Here is a 13,752-nt window from a genome sequence, read left to right as displayed (position 1 = left end):
TGGCTGTCTGTCAATCATTCCGAAAGCCTGTTTGGTGAGGCCCGCCCGACGCTCAACGGTGCTGTATTTACAGCGCTTCGCTCGAGGAGCGGAGCTGTCGAAGATACCTGGAAACTTTATTTTGTGGAAACTATATAAAAATGATTGTCCGTCGTTTTTCATGAAGTAGCGGTTTTAAGGAGGGAGAAAAAGTTCAACCTGCGCGTCTTTTTCATTCAAGGTAAAAACGACTTTTTATTGCACGCATTCATATTGCGTTGTGATGCCTCTTTTCAAAAGCTAAGGCAAAGTTTCTCACGAAATAAACCCAACTGGGTTTTTTCCGAGTAATGTACAGTATATGACAGCTTACTGGTATGTAGTATGCATTGTCTAATCACTTGCTTTGGAGGTAATCTTGATGCCATGATGGATGCCAGCCTGGATTTAATGTCAAATAATCTATTTGTACAAACGTCAATGGGTCATTCCTTAGTTTAAGCACCAACCGTATATTCTCTTCGGCTGTCAAATCTCTTTTTCACAAATTGTGTTTGACAGACTTAGTATGAAACTAATGCAACACTTCCAGTAAGTTGTTACACCAGCACATAAAACTCAAAACAGTGTGCCATTATGGAAGATGCTCCACAATGACCACAGTATTTATATGTATTAGAATAGATCACTTCACTGTTTTATTTATTTGCCCATATTGTGTGTTGTGTTGTACTGTTCTGTACTGTTCTGAGTCACACACACGCTTGTTGTCATAGCTTTTCTGAATTGGTTTAGCTGTGAGTGTTTTGAAGAATGTGACTGCCATAGATGCTGATCTGGTGCTGCCATCTGTACCGTCAGTCTGGTTGCTTCTACTATGGCCTACATACAAGCTGGTTTACTGACACCCACGTACACACTTGTCTGATCTGGATCCATTCCTCTCCATCTGACCCGCTCTGCTTCCAACAATGTTTTTTCTTCAACAAAACTGCACATTCGCAGATGTCTGTAGGTCCATATGTGGGCATGAGGTTAAGAGTTTTGTATGCGATGCATATAAAGAGTGCTTCGAAAGAGCCTATGAATTGATGACATATTGTTAATATTGTGGTAGTTAATAATAGTAACACATAATATGTATGATAGGGATATTGTAAAATGTTAATCCATCAGGTGTGTAAATACCAATTTAGTCTGAGCCAGATATCTCAGCATATGTCTGTAAACAGCAGGGGCTTTGTAATTTGTGCTGAGTCTGACTGATTTCAAAGCACAGCAAAAAGATGCTATTAAAGGAGCTGCCCGCTGTGTATTATGTGAGGGATTGGGGGGGGCTGTACGCCACCTGTCCAGGGGTCCTCATCCTCCGTTCAGATGTCCTTTTACTGACTGAAGACTTTGAGATCTTTCTTGTCTTGTAATAACAAAATAAGCAAAACAAATTAAGCCATTTATTAAAAGCAGAATTAACGCTGATGTACCTGCAACATGTGTTATTATTATGTAACAATGGTATTTTTTTATTAAAAACAGAGATCTTTCCGTGTGTTTGTGTAATACTTTGGAACAGAGATGTTCGTAAGTTACAAATGATGGTTTTGTGAAGTTATAAAAGATAAAAACTCGCCCTGCCAACTTGACACATATGTAATATTTTTTAAATCACATTTTCATTAACGTTTTAGCATTGTTTACATTTGCAGAATGTCACAGACAGACAGCTTAACAATAGTCCATTTATATATATAAAAAATAGCATATGTGATGATTTAAAGAACATCCTGTTTTTAAAAAGTTATCTTGCAAGAAACATACATGATAGGCTGGTTACGGCATTCAGACCGTAACCAACATTGTGTTTTTTCCGTCTTACCATCAGCTGTGTGGTTAAGAGAAGAAAAGATAAGCTGAAGCCATCTCTGGACACTTGATAAATGAAACCTCTTCATTATATATGTGTTTGGTCTGCTGTAGACTAATTTGGAATGGTAAACAGACAATGCAGACATAGACAAATTGAGGACCATTTCGGTGATTACAGCCTCAGTAATTATATTGGCGACAGACGTTTATCTTTGTCTCATCTGTCGAAAGCGGAATGAATTCCACCCTGTGTTCCCCAACATCCTCCATAAATTTCACCCATAATTGTTTTACCTCCAATTAGCCTTTCACCCGCACACCGCATCAATCCTCTGGCAATTCTAAATAAAAGCGTTAGAAACCGCATGAGGAAATGATGTCGAAAATGATGTCGGCTTTGAGCGAGCGTGCCGCCGTATCAGTTAGCCAAATTATACAGAGTTCCCAATGGCTGAGGGAACACAATGGTGGTTAATTATGCTGGGAGTCTGATTTCAAGCAACTGCCTGGCCAAAAGCTGCCTCACGCTGCTGTCTGGAATATTTTCCGGCTGGCTTTTTTACAAGGCTGGTTTGTGCCAAAACAAACATGACCATAGAGTCGCAAGTGTACCATACAGTATATGGACCCCTGGCAACTTCAACTGCTACTTCAAATAGTTCGTCCTAATCTAGTTTCATGAGTCACTGAGTTCATGTTGGATTTTATCTTTAATCACATTCGTTTTTTTAATCACGATGGCCACATAATTTAATTTCCAATATTGATACAATAGAAATGACATGTCAATACTTGTGTATGTCACTGACGAACATAGCCTTTTTGACCTCAGTGTTGTTTTGCTGACTTTGCCAAATCACAATGGCCCAATAGGAAGCTTTGTTTATGTGATAATAAAGTTGGTCCGGAAAGATGTGGTTGGAATCCAAATATCTGATGATGTCACTCACTCGCTTTTTTCAATCTGCAAATAGCCATCCACTCCTCTGGGTAATTAAACCAGATGACTGTGGATTCCTTTAGTAAAGAGCTCTGCCTTATATCTTGCCTTGCAGCAAAAAGCTTCCAAAATGCCACAACATAACTTACTTTAGAAAATACCCAAAAGAAGTCACTAAGCAGTGAATTAAACTATACAGTTGAATACGTTCAATCTAAATATAACTATGAGGCCACATGATAGGATGAAATCAGTGATGTTAACTGCAACTATACAAAAAGTTTGACAGAAATGAAATAAGTATGTCTTCAGAGGTGTATAAAGACCTTATACAATGAGGCGTTATGTTTTTTTTATATTAGAATGAGCTATTTCTATCTACATACACCGCGGGTCCCCTTTCATGGAATTCACCATGTTGTTTCTATAGTAGCCCTTAACGGACAAACTGCTCTACATAAAGCATTTCCTAAATCGTTATCTCCTTCGGCAAAGAAGTGAAAATGTGTCGATATCTAAGTCCCGTGTCAGCCGCCATAGTGCTTCAAAGGGGAGAGGCGGAATTAGCCGTTGGTTGCAATTTGTGACCTCACCACTAGATGCCACTAAATTTCATACACTGTACTTTAAAATGTAACACTGCAGCATACAAGCTTACAATAAACACAACATTGTTTTTGACTTTAACTGATACTTTAAAATTATCATGGTTAATTCAGAGCCGTTGAATGAGAGTTATGACACCCGATTTCGCCGCCGTGTGGTCACTTGGTTCATGGAGCCCTAAAAGTTCCAAACAAATCCATGCTGTTGACCTATTCAAATAGATTTAGCGGGACAGATAACAGCAACTGTATTTGCATACATTTAGTTAAATGTTAGCACATTTCGTTTAGCACAAATAATATGTTGACTACATTTCTAGCAGCATTTAATCTTGGGAGTAATATAAATATAAGATCAGTCTTTGTGTTTAATTTAACATTTAATTTCAACTGCTAAACCATTAAAATGTAAAACATGGAGTTATTTCACCAAATTTACACCAAATCTGTTTGGGAGACACTGAAATGAATGGGCTTCAGTGCAATGTTTGGAACTATCGGAGGCTCCATGACGCGAGTTTCTTCCGATGTTAATCTATATTAGTGTCGTAACTCTCATATTCAAAGGGTTAGTTAATTGCGAACTAAAATTTTATGTCAATTAATAGACTATTATGTCATGACAAACTCTTATGACTCTTAAAAATGGCACATTTTCACAAGAATTTACTGGGTTCGGACTTCCACACAACAAAAGGACGTGATGACCAGAGCCTGTCAAGTTCCTTACCAAGGAAGAAATTACAGTAAATGTAATCCATGCAATTAATGTGCCATTTCAAAGTCAAACAATAGCTTTCTGTGAGAACAAATTTATATATGTCACACAAAAGCATGAACTGTTACTTTAACATGTCAAGCAGTGTTTTATTTCCACTAAAAACGTATGGATTTGTCTTGTCACTTCTAACCACAGTAGTTTTTCATTACGGATGAATCCGTTGAACAGAGACGACCATTGATATCATACGGCTCAAGTCCTCCGGCTGTCTCTCTGTGTTTGAGCCCCCACATCATTGGCAGGTCTCCAGCTGTCTGCATTAAAAAACTGCCTCACATACAGCGCAGACTGTCTCACCGCCTCCCGCTAACCCGAGGGCAGTCTGAGCGCTGGACCACAATCACAGTTAGCTGACAGTCGACGGCTCACAGACACTCTGATTCATGTTGTTCGCCGTGTTTTGCGCCATGGCCTTGTGAATGACGTCTTTAGTTTCTTTGTGTGTGTCTATCTGATGCAGCTTCAGTTATGAAAATCTTTTTTATTTGGGCCTCAATCTGCATCATGTTTGTGACACCACAAATGCAGGAATGTATGAATACATTATATGAGGTTCTTTAATATCCTCCCCTGTTTTTTCATGCCGTATGTTTTTATTTTAGTCACAGTACTCTACTGCATTTTTCCTAAAGGCTCCATATTCTACACTTTTGCAACCTTGTAACTATTTTCTTAGTTCATTTTTTTAGATTTCATAACTTTCCAACCCACCATCTGACACTTTATTAGGTCACTGTACCTTTAAGACTCATATCTGTCCATTATCTCTCCTTTGATTGTCTTACATTTTTGGGGTAATTTACTCTCTTGCTTTATAATGATCCAATACTGATTTGTTGAGGTGTAAAATGTAAATATAGTAGTGACGTCATAATCATAACGCTTTCTAAATGACCCACAGGTGTGCTCTTCTCTCTCCTTACACGTCACCACGGCCCTCACCTGTGTGCTCCACTGTTTCTCCTGCGAGTCGTCCTGGGCTGACCGGCCATTTCTGCTTCGCCCCCGCGCCGTGTCTCCAGCCACAGTCACCATGACGCGCTCCAAAACCTTTCAGGCCTACCTGCCCGACTGCCATCGAACCTATAGCTGCATTCACTGCCGAGCCCACCTGGCCAACCACGATGAGCTCATCTCTAAGGTACAGGACTGTTAATAATCCTTTAAATAGAGCTGTTCAATCATAGTGTCTGTTTTATTGGTGGATTTAAAAGGCTCATTCATCTCTGGTTATCTCAAGTCTGTGATTCGTGAACAAAATAAAGTCTGTGGCCTGTGATTTACATTATATATACTTTCGTGCTTTGTTCTACAATAAATCTTACATATTGTCATACCTCAAATTCGAATTATGCAAACCTTGTGTGCTAAAAAATACAGTTTCTTCATAATGACTTAAGGAGCTAAGCACAGAAAATCCCCTCCTTGTTCCTTGTTTTGATCGTAGTCCTTAATTGTACTAATCATGTCTTTAGAGGAATTTGAAATATGTGCCTAGTATTATTAAAATCTCATGTCATTACTGTCATATTGTCAGGATTCATGTTTGTGTGTTTATAACACATGTTTGTGTGTTTATAACACAGAATGTGGGTCAGTAAGGCACTTGCATGACATGCCGCACAATCAGGGATCAAAAGAAACGGGTCACCGTTCGGGATTTTGTGTAGCATGAGTATAACAGTAATCACATCTTTCCAGTACACACACATGAAACAGGACACTGTTTTACCCATAATCCAACGCTGAAGTCTGCTCTAGGGTTTGGCTGACTGATTTCTTGATTTCAGCGTTTGGAGTGTTTACAGATTAAATGCACAGATTAGAATAGATTGTTTTTTTTCCATTCATTACTTGTTCACATGCTGTGCTTGCAAAATAAACGTGATATCCGGCCTGAAAAGACTAACTTGTGTTTCAGGGGACCAAAAACACTGCCAGCGGTTTTGGGGGGTGGAGTTGAAGGTGAAATGATAATTTGATTTCTATTCATCTGAATCCCCCTAAACCAAATAAAGGTCAAATGGAAAGACGTGTATAATTGTAGTAGCATTAAAAACTAGTTTAATCGAGTTGAGTACAATAGGTGGCTTGTGTTTTAGATTTAATCACGAAAACATTTCCAGCATTTGTCCATAGTGGTTTAGTCACACTGGACTGGAATCTAAAGAAGAAAATGTGTATGCATTATAAATGAAAAATTACTTCAATGCATAGATATATTTTTCATTGAGCTGGTTCCAACCAGGGCCTGTAGTTTATTTCGGCTCATGGAAAAGAAAGAAAGGCTGTATTGCTGTGCTTTTCAGTGGAGTTCAGCCAACATGTAACCACCCTGATGATCCTTTGATCCATGCACATATAGTCTGACAGCTTTCAAACACTCATAATCACAGCCGAGCCTCTGTTCCACATCATCTTTGGGAAACCTTATTTGCCAAGGCCCTGAATAGAGCAGGGAATTCAATTTTTTAAAGATTGTCTGATATATGCAGTCCCGGTGCAAACTAAATTGAATTACTCCGACGGGAATTGGTACAACATATGTCAGCGAATTCACTGTATAGTTTTTTGGACGCATTTTAGTTTTTTAGAGCCTGAAGAAGCAACCTGATCTGATCTGATTTTTTTCCTTTGCAGTCTTTTCAAGGGAGCCAAGGCAGGGCCTACCTCTTCAATTCAGTGTAAGTCACATAGCTTGCCTTTCACTTAAAGGAACAGTTCATCAAAAAATAAAAGTTCTGTCTTTATTTACTCACCCTCACGTTGTCACAGGTCTCTATAAATGTCTTTGTTCTGTTGAACACAACTAGTTACTAAGTAATTAGTTACTGTAATTGAATTACTTTCCCCTTAAAAAAGTAAAGCAAGAGGGTTCCTCTAATTTTTCTGTAATTTAATTACATTTGCAATTGAACTAAATACTGTGTAATGGAGGGTTTTGCTAACATAAAGAAATTGAAGGCGGCCGCCTCCGTCAAATGTCATGCCGCCTCAGACTTTCCCAAAAATTATGTCGGGTGTCTAAACAAGAAATGGTGCATGCATTTAACAGACTGTCATTTGCAGTTGCTGCATTACGCCACAGTGGGGGCGCTGTTTCGTTATGAGCACAATGAGGCGCTACAAAAAGAGTTGCAAAAAAAGAGCTAACTGTGTTCCACGGCTGTTTGTTTTACGTCCAAGTACGTTTAATTTCTTGACATTTCTTAAATGAACATGACGTACATCATTGTAATGTCTTTAGCTGTGCAGTTGGATCGTTGAATCAGCTTATACTGTACACAGTGAGTTCGCCAGTATGAACACATATTGCGTTCGGAACGACTCGCACAAGAATGACTTATTTGAACCGATTCGTTTAAACTATTTATCTTCTTTCACTAGCGAATATCAATGTAGAATCACTGAATCATTTTAAGTGAACCACAGAGAATGCAAGATGTGAATGAGCTTTGCTCATTTAGTGAGACTGCTTAATTTCGTTGGGTATTGTGGGCTGAAAAGTAAAAAAAAATTAAATGAAAAAAAAACTTTATTTGATTCATAAAATGTGTGTTCGGTTGTTTAAAAGTGTTCTATTCAACTAATAATTGTCATTTTCATCTAATTTTATTAGAACTTTTAAAAATTTAAAGTCACTTAAGGTCCGGTAGAACACCTCCGCCTCATTTTGAGCCAGGAAAACCCTGTGCAATGTATACAATTGTAGAATTGATATTAAAATTCAAAGTCTAACTTAAAACGCATACTTAAATGTGTCTTTCCCACATTTGTAACACTTAAGTCAGTTGATAAGAGTACTTATGTTGTTTTATATTAATTATCTGAATGAATTAAGAGTCGTTTCGTGTCTATCCTTGAATCACTTAAAGGCGGGATAACATTTCCGAATTATGCTTTAGAACAATACCTCGAGCCTAGTACCAAAACAACCTTGTAGCCAATCAGCAGTAAGGTGCACAGTGCACAGGACGGACATTAGTCGAGCCGAGCGATGACGAAAGCGAAAGATGGGGGTAGGGGTGTGTTTGTTTTGGTGATTTTATCATCAACAATGGCTAAGAGAAATCGGACACCCTACCTTTAACTAATCAAGGTTAATATGGAATATAAAAAATAATTTGTAAGAAGTAATTTAATACTTTTTGAGAGAGTAATTTGTACAGTAATCTAATTACACTATTAAATATGTAATTAGGAACTAGATATTATTTATTTTTTCAGGGTAACTTACCCAACACTGTTGAACACAGATAAAAATATTTTGAAGAATCTAGGTAAACAAACACTTCTGGGCACTTCTGTTTGGTTACAAGCATTCTAACAAATATATTTCTCTGTGTTCCTCAACAACAAAGACATTTATACAGAATTGGAACAACTCGGGGTTGAGTAAATGATGACAGAATTTTATTTTTGGGTGAACTGTTCTTTTAACACTGTGTCCCCACCAACACAAAGTGACAAGCAAAAAGTGATTCTCAATTTTGATTGGCTGTTACATTGTTGCATTAGCATTTCAAGTGATGGATCACATGATGATAGAAACTTTGTAGAACCTGTATATAATTAAACCGTTACTTATTTTTCTCTTTCAGGGTGAATGTGGGGTGTGGGCCAGCAGAGGAGAGGGTCCTGCTGACTGGTCTTCATGCTGTGGCAGACATCTACTGTGAGAATTGTAAAACCACTCTGGGCTGGAAATATGTGAGTTATCACACCAGGCAGACACATGATCAAAAAGGACACTAATACGCTCATACACACTTCTAACATCACACATATACATTTCGAGAGCTTCCTCTACTGTTGAGATAATTCATCCATATCTCACGTGAGGGATAAGGCTTGTGACAGAGACTCGGATGTAACTCATGGGGAGAGATACACGTTATCTAAGTGGCTTTACCGCACCCTCATGACCTGCATACCACGCTGCTAATCTACTCCTGACAACATTTGAGCACCTTTGGGCTTCCCAGACAAAACACATTTTTATCAATCCAGGAGATTTTCTTGTCATCAGAGATTAGCACTTGGCAGCTGATTGCGAACTGAAAAGCAAATTAGTCAATTATTTCAGTGGATGAAAGCAAATCAAAGCTCACATTACACAGAATTCTGTGGTTGCATAAGCATTGAATTGAAGCCCCTGTCTGATTCATAGCTGTGTGAAACATTCTGTCAGTGGACATTGTTTTTTGTTTGTGCATTGAATTTTTGTTCTAAGCCTTTTTGAAACGGGGCCGAGAAAGGATGCAAGATGGAGTCTCACGGTTCAATTTGCTTTTTGCCATGCTGCTGCTTGGTTAATGTGTCAGCATACAGTTTGCAACCAAAGGGAAAAGGGCTAGAGCTTATTCTCCAGAGAGATTTGTTTCTCTAGAGAGAAGCGCATTCCAAGTGCACTCTAAAAACGAGGGGTTGTTTTTAACTCATGGTTGGAGAAAATATGAACAAACCCAACTGACCTAGGAAATGTCAATATTTTATCCAATCATAAATTGAACTCAACATTCTCGGCTGTGTGTATATGTATGTCTCTGGTATGTAGCACAGCTGTGTGTGTGTGTGTGTGTGTGTGTGAGTGTGTGTGTGAGGAGATATAAATATCCTCCCAGAGCCTAATTCAGTCTTTCTATTTCTTACCATAGCTCAAGGTAACCCTTGAGCTACTAAGAATGACATCTTTTTTATACATTCTACACAAGCAAGAATAGTGCATCATTGCAATATTAAATTCCATTGGTGAATAATCTTTGAAAACAAGAAAATCCAAGAAAAGTCTTTTAAAAATTCACTTGAAAAATATTTATATATTTCATAAATCGAAAACATTTTATTTTACAAGATTTTATTCTAAATGATCCGTATGAATTAATACACTTGATTCACATCATTCTTCTATGAAACTGATGTTTTCAGTATTAAAATTGGTAGAGAAGTGCAAATGTTTCCGAAAAATATTAAATACCAAAAAATATTAAATTCCTCGTTAGAGTTAAATATGCTGATACCAATTCTGAAGATTAAATCAATAATACTTAACTTTTAAATGTGACTAATTCGTATAATGACTATTAATATTAACCATCAAATTGGTGATGTTTTTTAACATTTTCTATACACAGAACACACATGTATGGCCTTTTCCTGTCCTCTTTTGATTGACAGGATATATTGGCCCTGATCATTGGCTGTTTTTAAACTATTGGTTGATAATGTAAAAAAATATATATTGACCAATACTGATTTTTGGCTGATAAATAGTCACTTTGGATAGAAACATCATCTGTAATGCTGCTCAGTATATAGGTGTTACATTTGATTGACGGACCCATAAACACTCACCAACAGCTGCCGATTATTTTTGGATCAGCCAATCTGGACTTCTACCAGTGACACTTGTCCTAACCATCTCTCTTCCTCTGTCCCTGGTTTTCTTTCCATTAGGAGCATGCCTTCGAGAGCAGTCAGAAGTACAAGGAGGGCAAATTCATCATCGAGCTGGCCCACATGATCAAGGACAACGGGTGGGAGTGAAGACCCTGAACCCCCCCACGGACCGCCTACTGGAAGATGTTCAGGATATGAATAATTAGTTTCATTATCTGGCTGTAACTTTCTCCCTGGAAATCTGTCTGACACACACCTTAACCTTGAAGGTGCAAGGTTTATAGGAGCACCGCAACCCCCCCGCCTCCCGTATGTAACATACGTGTGACTGAATGAACGCGTGCCAGCTAGACACCAAGTGTTTCTAGATGTATTTTCACGATCGGTTCATGGGAGTGCGTGTGAGCACATGTACAGGCGTGGGTGTGTATGCTCCTATGGCCAAGGTCTTTGACACGCCACTTATTTCTACTCAGGTTTAAACTTATGGCTGGATCCATGGAGAACAAGGGTGAAATACAAACCCGTTTAGCACGGCACCTTTTAACTCATCAGTGTTTGTTTTAAACATGGCAAGAAAAATAGTCAAATAGAAGGATGACCATTTTCTGCCAGTTCGCCGATTATTATTTAATTTTTTTTATGTATCTTCATCAAAGTTTCCTTGCATGATGTTTATTTATACTCCTATTTATTGGTCTTTTCATTTTGACATGTTGTAGGAATGTACATCTATGGTAACTGTAGCAGCCACAGTGGTCTTCTATATAGTGGATGTAGAAATGTTTCCTAGAGTTTTGCACGTACATGCTCTTCAGATGAGTTTCCTATTAAATGTGTCTGGTGACTATGGGGTAAATGAGGGAATTAATATGCCATTTATAAGGCACAGGTCACGCAAGTAAGCCCCACCCACAGCTGAGCAACCAGCTGTTAGGATTGAAAGGGAACTTTTTACAGCCAATGACATCCCCTTTGGTCTCATCAGTTGCCACCATTAAACCACAAATCAAACCAGTAAGTTTTATATAAGCGATCGACAGCTCTTAGGCAGTCGAGCGAGGTAATCCAACAGAGGCTCATTTCAAAAAGCCTTGGCACAACCAAAGACTCCGTCATCAACAATACGCTGACCAAACTGGGTTTTATTTCCTGTTTTAGTTGCGTTGTTGTGTGTCAACTCCATCATTCGGTTCCGTCATGTTGTCTTGTGCGCATCAAAAGTGACTTTCTTGATTTTCAGCATTGTCATTTTAAGTGTGTATTTATGATTAGTAATTATTGTTTGACCACATGATCTTTTGTCTGTGTCTTTATAGTTGTGTGGAACTGCTCCACCTATTCCAACATCTTGTATTCTATGTTTTAAAAAAATGTCTTTTAAGAGAAAATATAAAAAAAAAAATCTGGTATGAATAAACCTGTCATTTTATAAATGTCCATGTGAAATTAGTTTGTATGTTTTTACACACCAATGGCACGGTTGCAATGAATACTTGTTAAATAAAAAGATTGGTATCCTTTAATATATTTCTACTTTTTTTAGGTGAAAGTGAAGAATATTAATTTTGAGAGTCAAGTTCAAATATTCCCGATACTGTGGTTCTGAAACTTGCACACTTTCTCTGCACGAGTGAGTGTTTATGATAAAGAGAATAGGGATTCGGGGTGACAAAACCAGGAAATATTGTTTAGAGAAGCAGATGGTCTGCAGGCTCATAACTGTGATACTAGGATTAGCCATATGACCGATAAATACTTTTTTCATGAATATATTCTTTTACATTTATATTGATTCATTTAGCAGATGCTTTTATTTGTAAAATAAAGAGACCGAATTTAACATTTTGTCAAAAACAATATTGTATTTAAGTTGGCAGTGGGAATTGACCCCTGACTTGTACATGCATTCAACCAGACGTTCATAACAGAGTGAATCTCATGCAGTCTTCTACTGACTACTGCAATTCAGAAAATTAAGGAATACAGTCAAAAAAGTAGTGTAACATTACATTTAAATCTGTAGCTGACTTGGTATAGGGTGGTCTCTGCCTCTCTCCAAAGCTGGACTCCGCCAGCAGTGTTGCTGCCCTTAACCACATGATGTATACTAAGCCTCTCACTAGCCAAACCCACAGTGTCTAAAAATAAGAGAAATGCCCATGCATGTGTGAGCCAGAGCTGGGGAGGACTACAGAAATCCAGTTCCTCTGTGGAGCTCAGTGTCCAACCTAAAGCAAACTGTTATAACCAATAACTACCCTGCAGTTAAATTACATTATATGATGAATGAGGTCAATCTTAAAAAAGAGGGGCCCTGTACCATTTATTCAAACAAGTTACAAAGCATGTCACTGCCAAACATTGTTATTTATCTGAACACTTTTTAACTCTGATGCCATTGGGGGAATCCACCCAATTAGAGTCTTGGTGTTTTTCCTTTTTGGATTAAAGCTCCTATAATCTAGTCTGGGGGGTGTGTCGCTCCACAACCAGCATGTGCGTTTATGTCTAATCTTTAGGAAAGCCTGTTACATCAATGTACATCGTGCGGAGAAAAATTGCTATTACAACATCTACTCTGTGGACTTTTATTTCTCTTTATAACAATGATTGCTCAATGGAAAGCTGCCTTGCAACAACGCAAAACTGTGAAAGTGCCATATAAATCAAATTAAGAAAATATATTAAAATCCCATACGATCCGTTAAAGATAAAACAATGCCAACAAGACATGTTTTTGTTTCCTGTACCTCAATATTTTAGGACTGACAATACTGTATTCCTGTCTAGCCTAAATAAAAAAAGTCTGCAACTAAAAAGAGGGTAAATCAGAGGGATGCGAGAGGTTGGATTAAAAAATCAGGAAATCCGAGTCTGCTGTCTGGGTTAAGGGGCTTGTTGAGGTAATTATATGCACTCCCCCGAAACCCCCCCCAACTGTGGCAGATGGATGGGGGAACTGGAGAGGAGGTGCTAGTGACATTGCCAAACTAGTGTGATAGGGCAGGAAATTGGCCACAAGAAACCCAAAAGTCGGTTTACTTCGCTCTCACTGTTTACATGTTGAAAAATAAACACTTCTACCTGACGTAAATGTAATCTACCTGCGATCTACCCTTAATAAATATAAGTACAGGTAAAAGAGTTTATCTTCATTAAATCAGCTCCAGACACACACA

General features: G+C 38.2%; 1 protein-coding gene across 1 annotated transcript; it reads left to right on the top strand.

Moving 5' to 3' along the window:
- Positions 1–51: 51 nt before the first annotated feature.
- Positions 52–12,090, top strand: ypel2a (yippee-like 2a). The gene is made up of 5 exons (XM_056735791.1): positions 52–220; positions 5,073–5,312; positions 6,812–6,855; positions 8,773–8,881; positions 10,628–12,090. Exons 2-5 carry the CDS (start codon positions 5,205–5,207, stop codon positions 10,715–10,717), a joined length of 351 nt encoding a protein of 116 aa, XP_056591769.1. The 5' UTR covers positions 52–220; positions 5,073–5,204; the 3' UTR covers positions 10,718–12,090.
- Positions 12,091–13,752: the final 1,662 nt, after the last annotated feature.

Source organism: Triplophysa dalaica, chromosome 22 (assembly GCF_015846415.1).
Source record: "Triplophysa dalaica isolate WHDGS20190420 chromosome 22, ASM1584641v1, whole genome shotgun sequence".
Lineage (NCBI taxonomy): Eukaryota > Metazoa > Chordata > Actinopteri > Cypriniformes > Nemacheilidae > Triplophysa > Triplophysa dalaica.
The sequence above is the reverse complement of the archived record's forward strand: the minus strand, read 5'-3'. Positions and strand labels throughout refer to the sequence as shown.

Excerpts from the sequence above, each read along its gene's own strand:
- ypel2a (XM_056735791.1), top strand. The coding sequence starts at position 5,205 with ATGACGCGCTCCAAAACCTTTCAGGCCTACCTGCCCGACTGCCATCGA. Across the intron at positions 6,856-8,772 it reads GCCTACCTCTTCAATTCAGT|GGTGAATGTGGGGTGTGGGC; the intron begins GTAAGTCACATA and ends TTTCTCTTTCAG. Across the intron at positions 8,882-10,627 it reads CCACTCTGGGCTGGAAATAT|GAGCATGCCTTCGAGAGCAG; the intron begins GTGAGTTATCAC and ends TCTTTCCATTAG.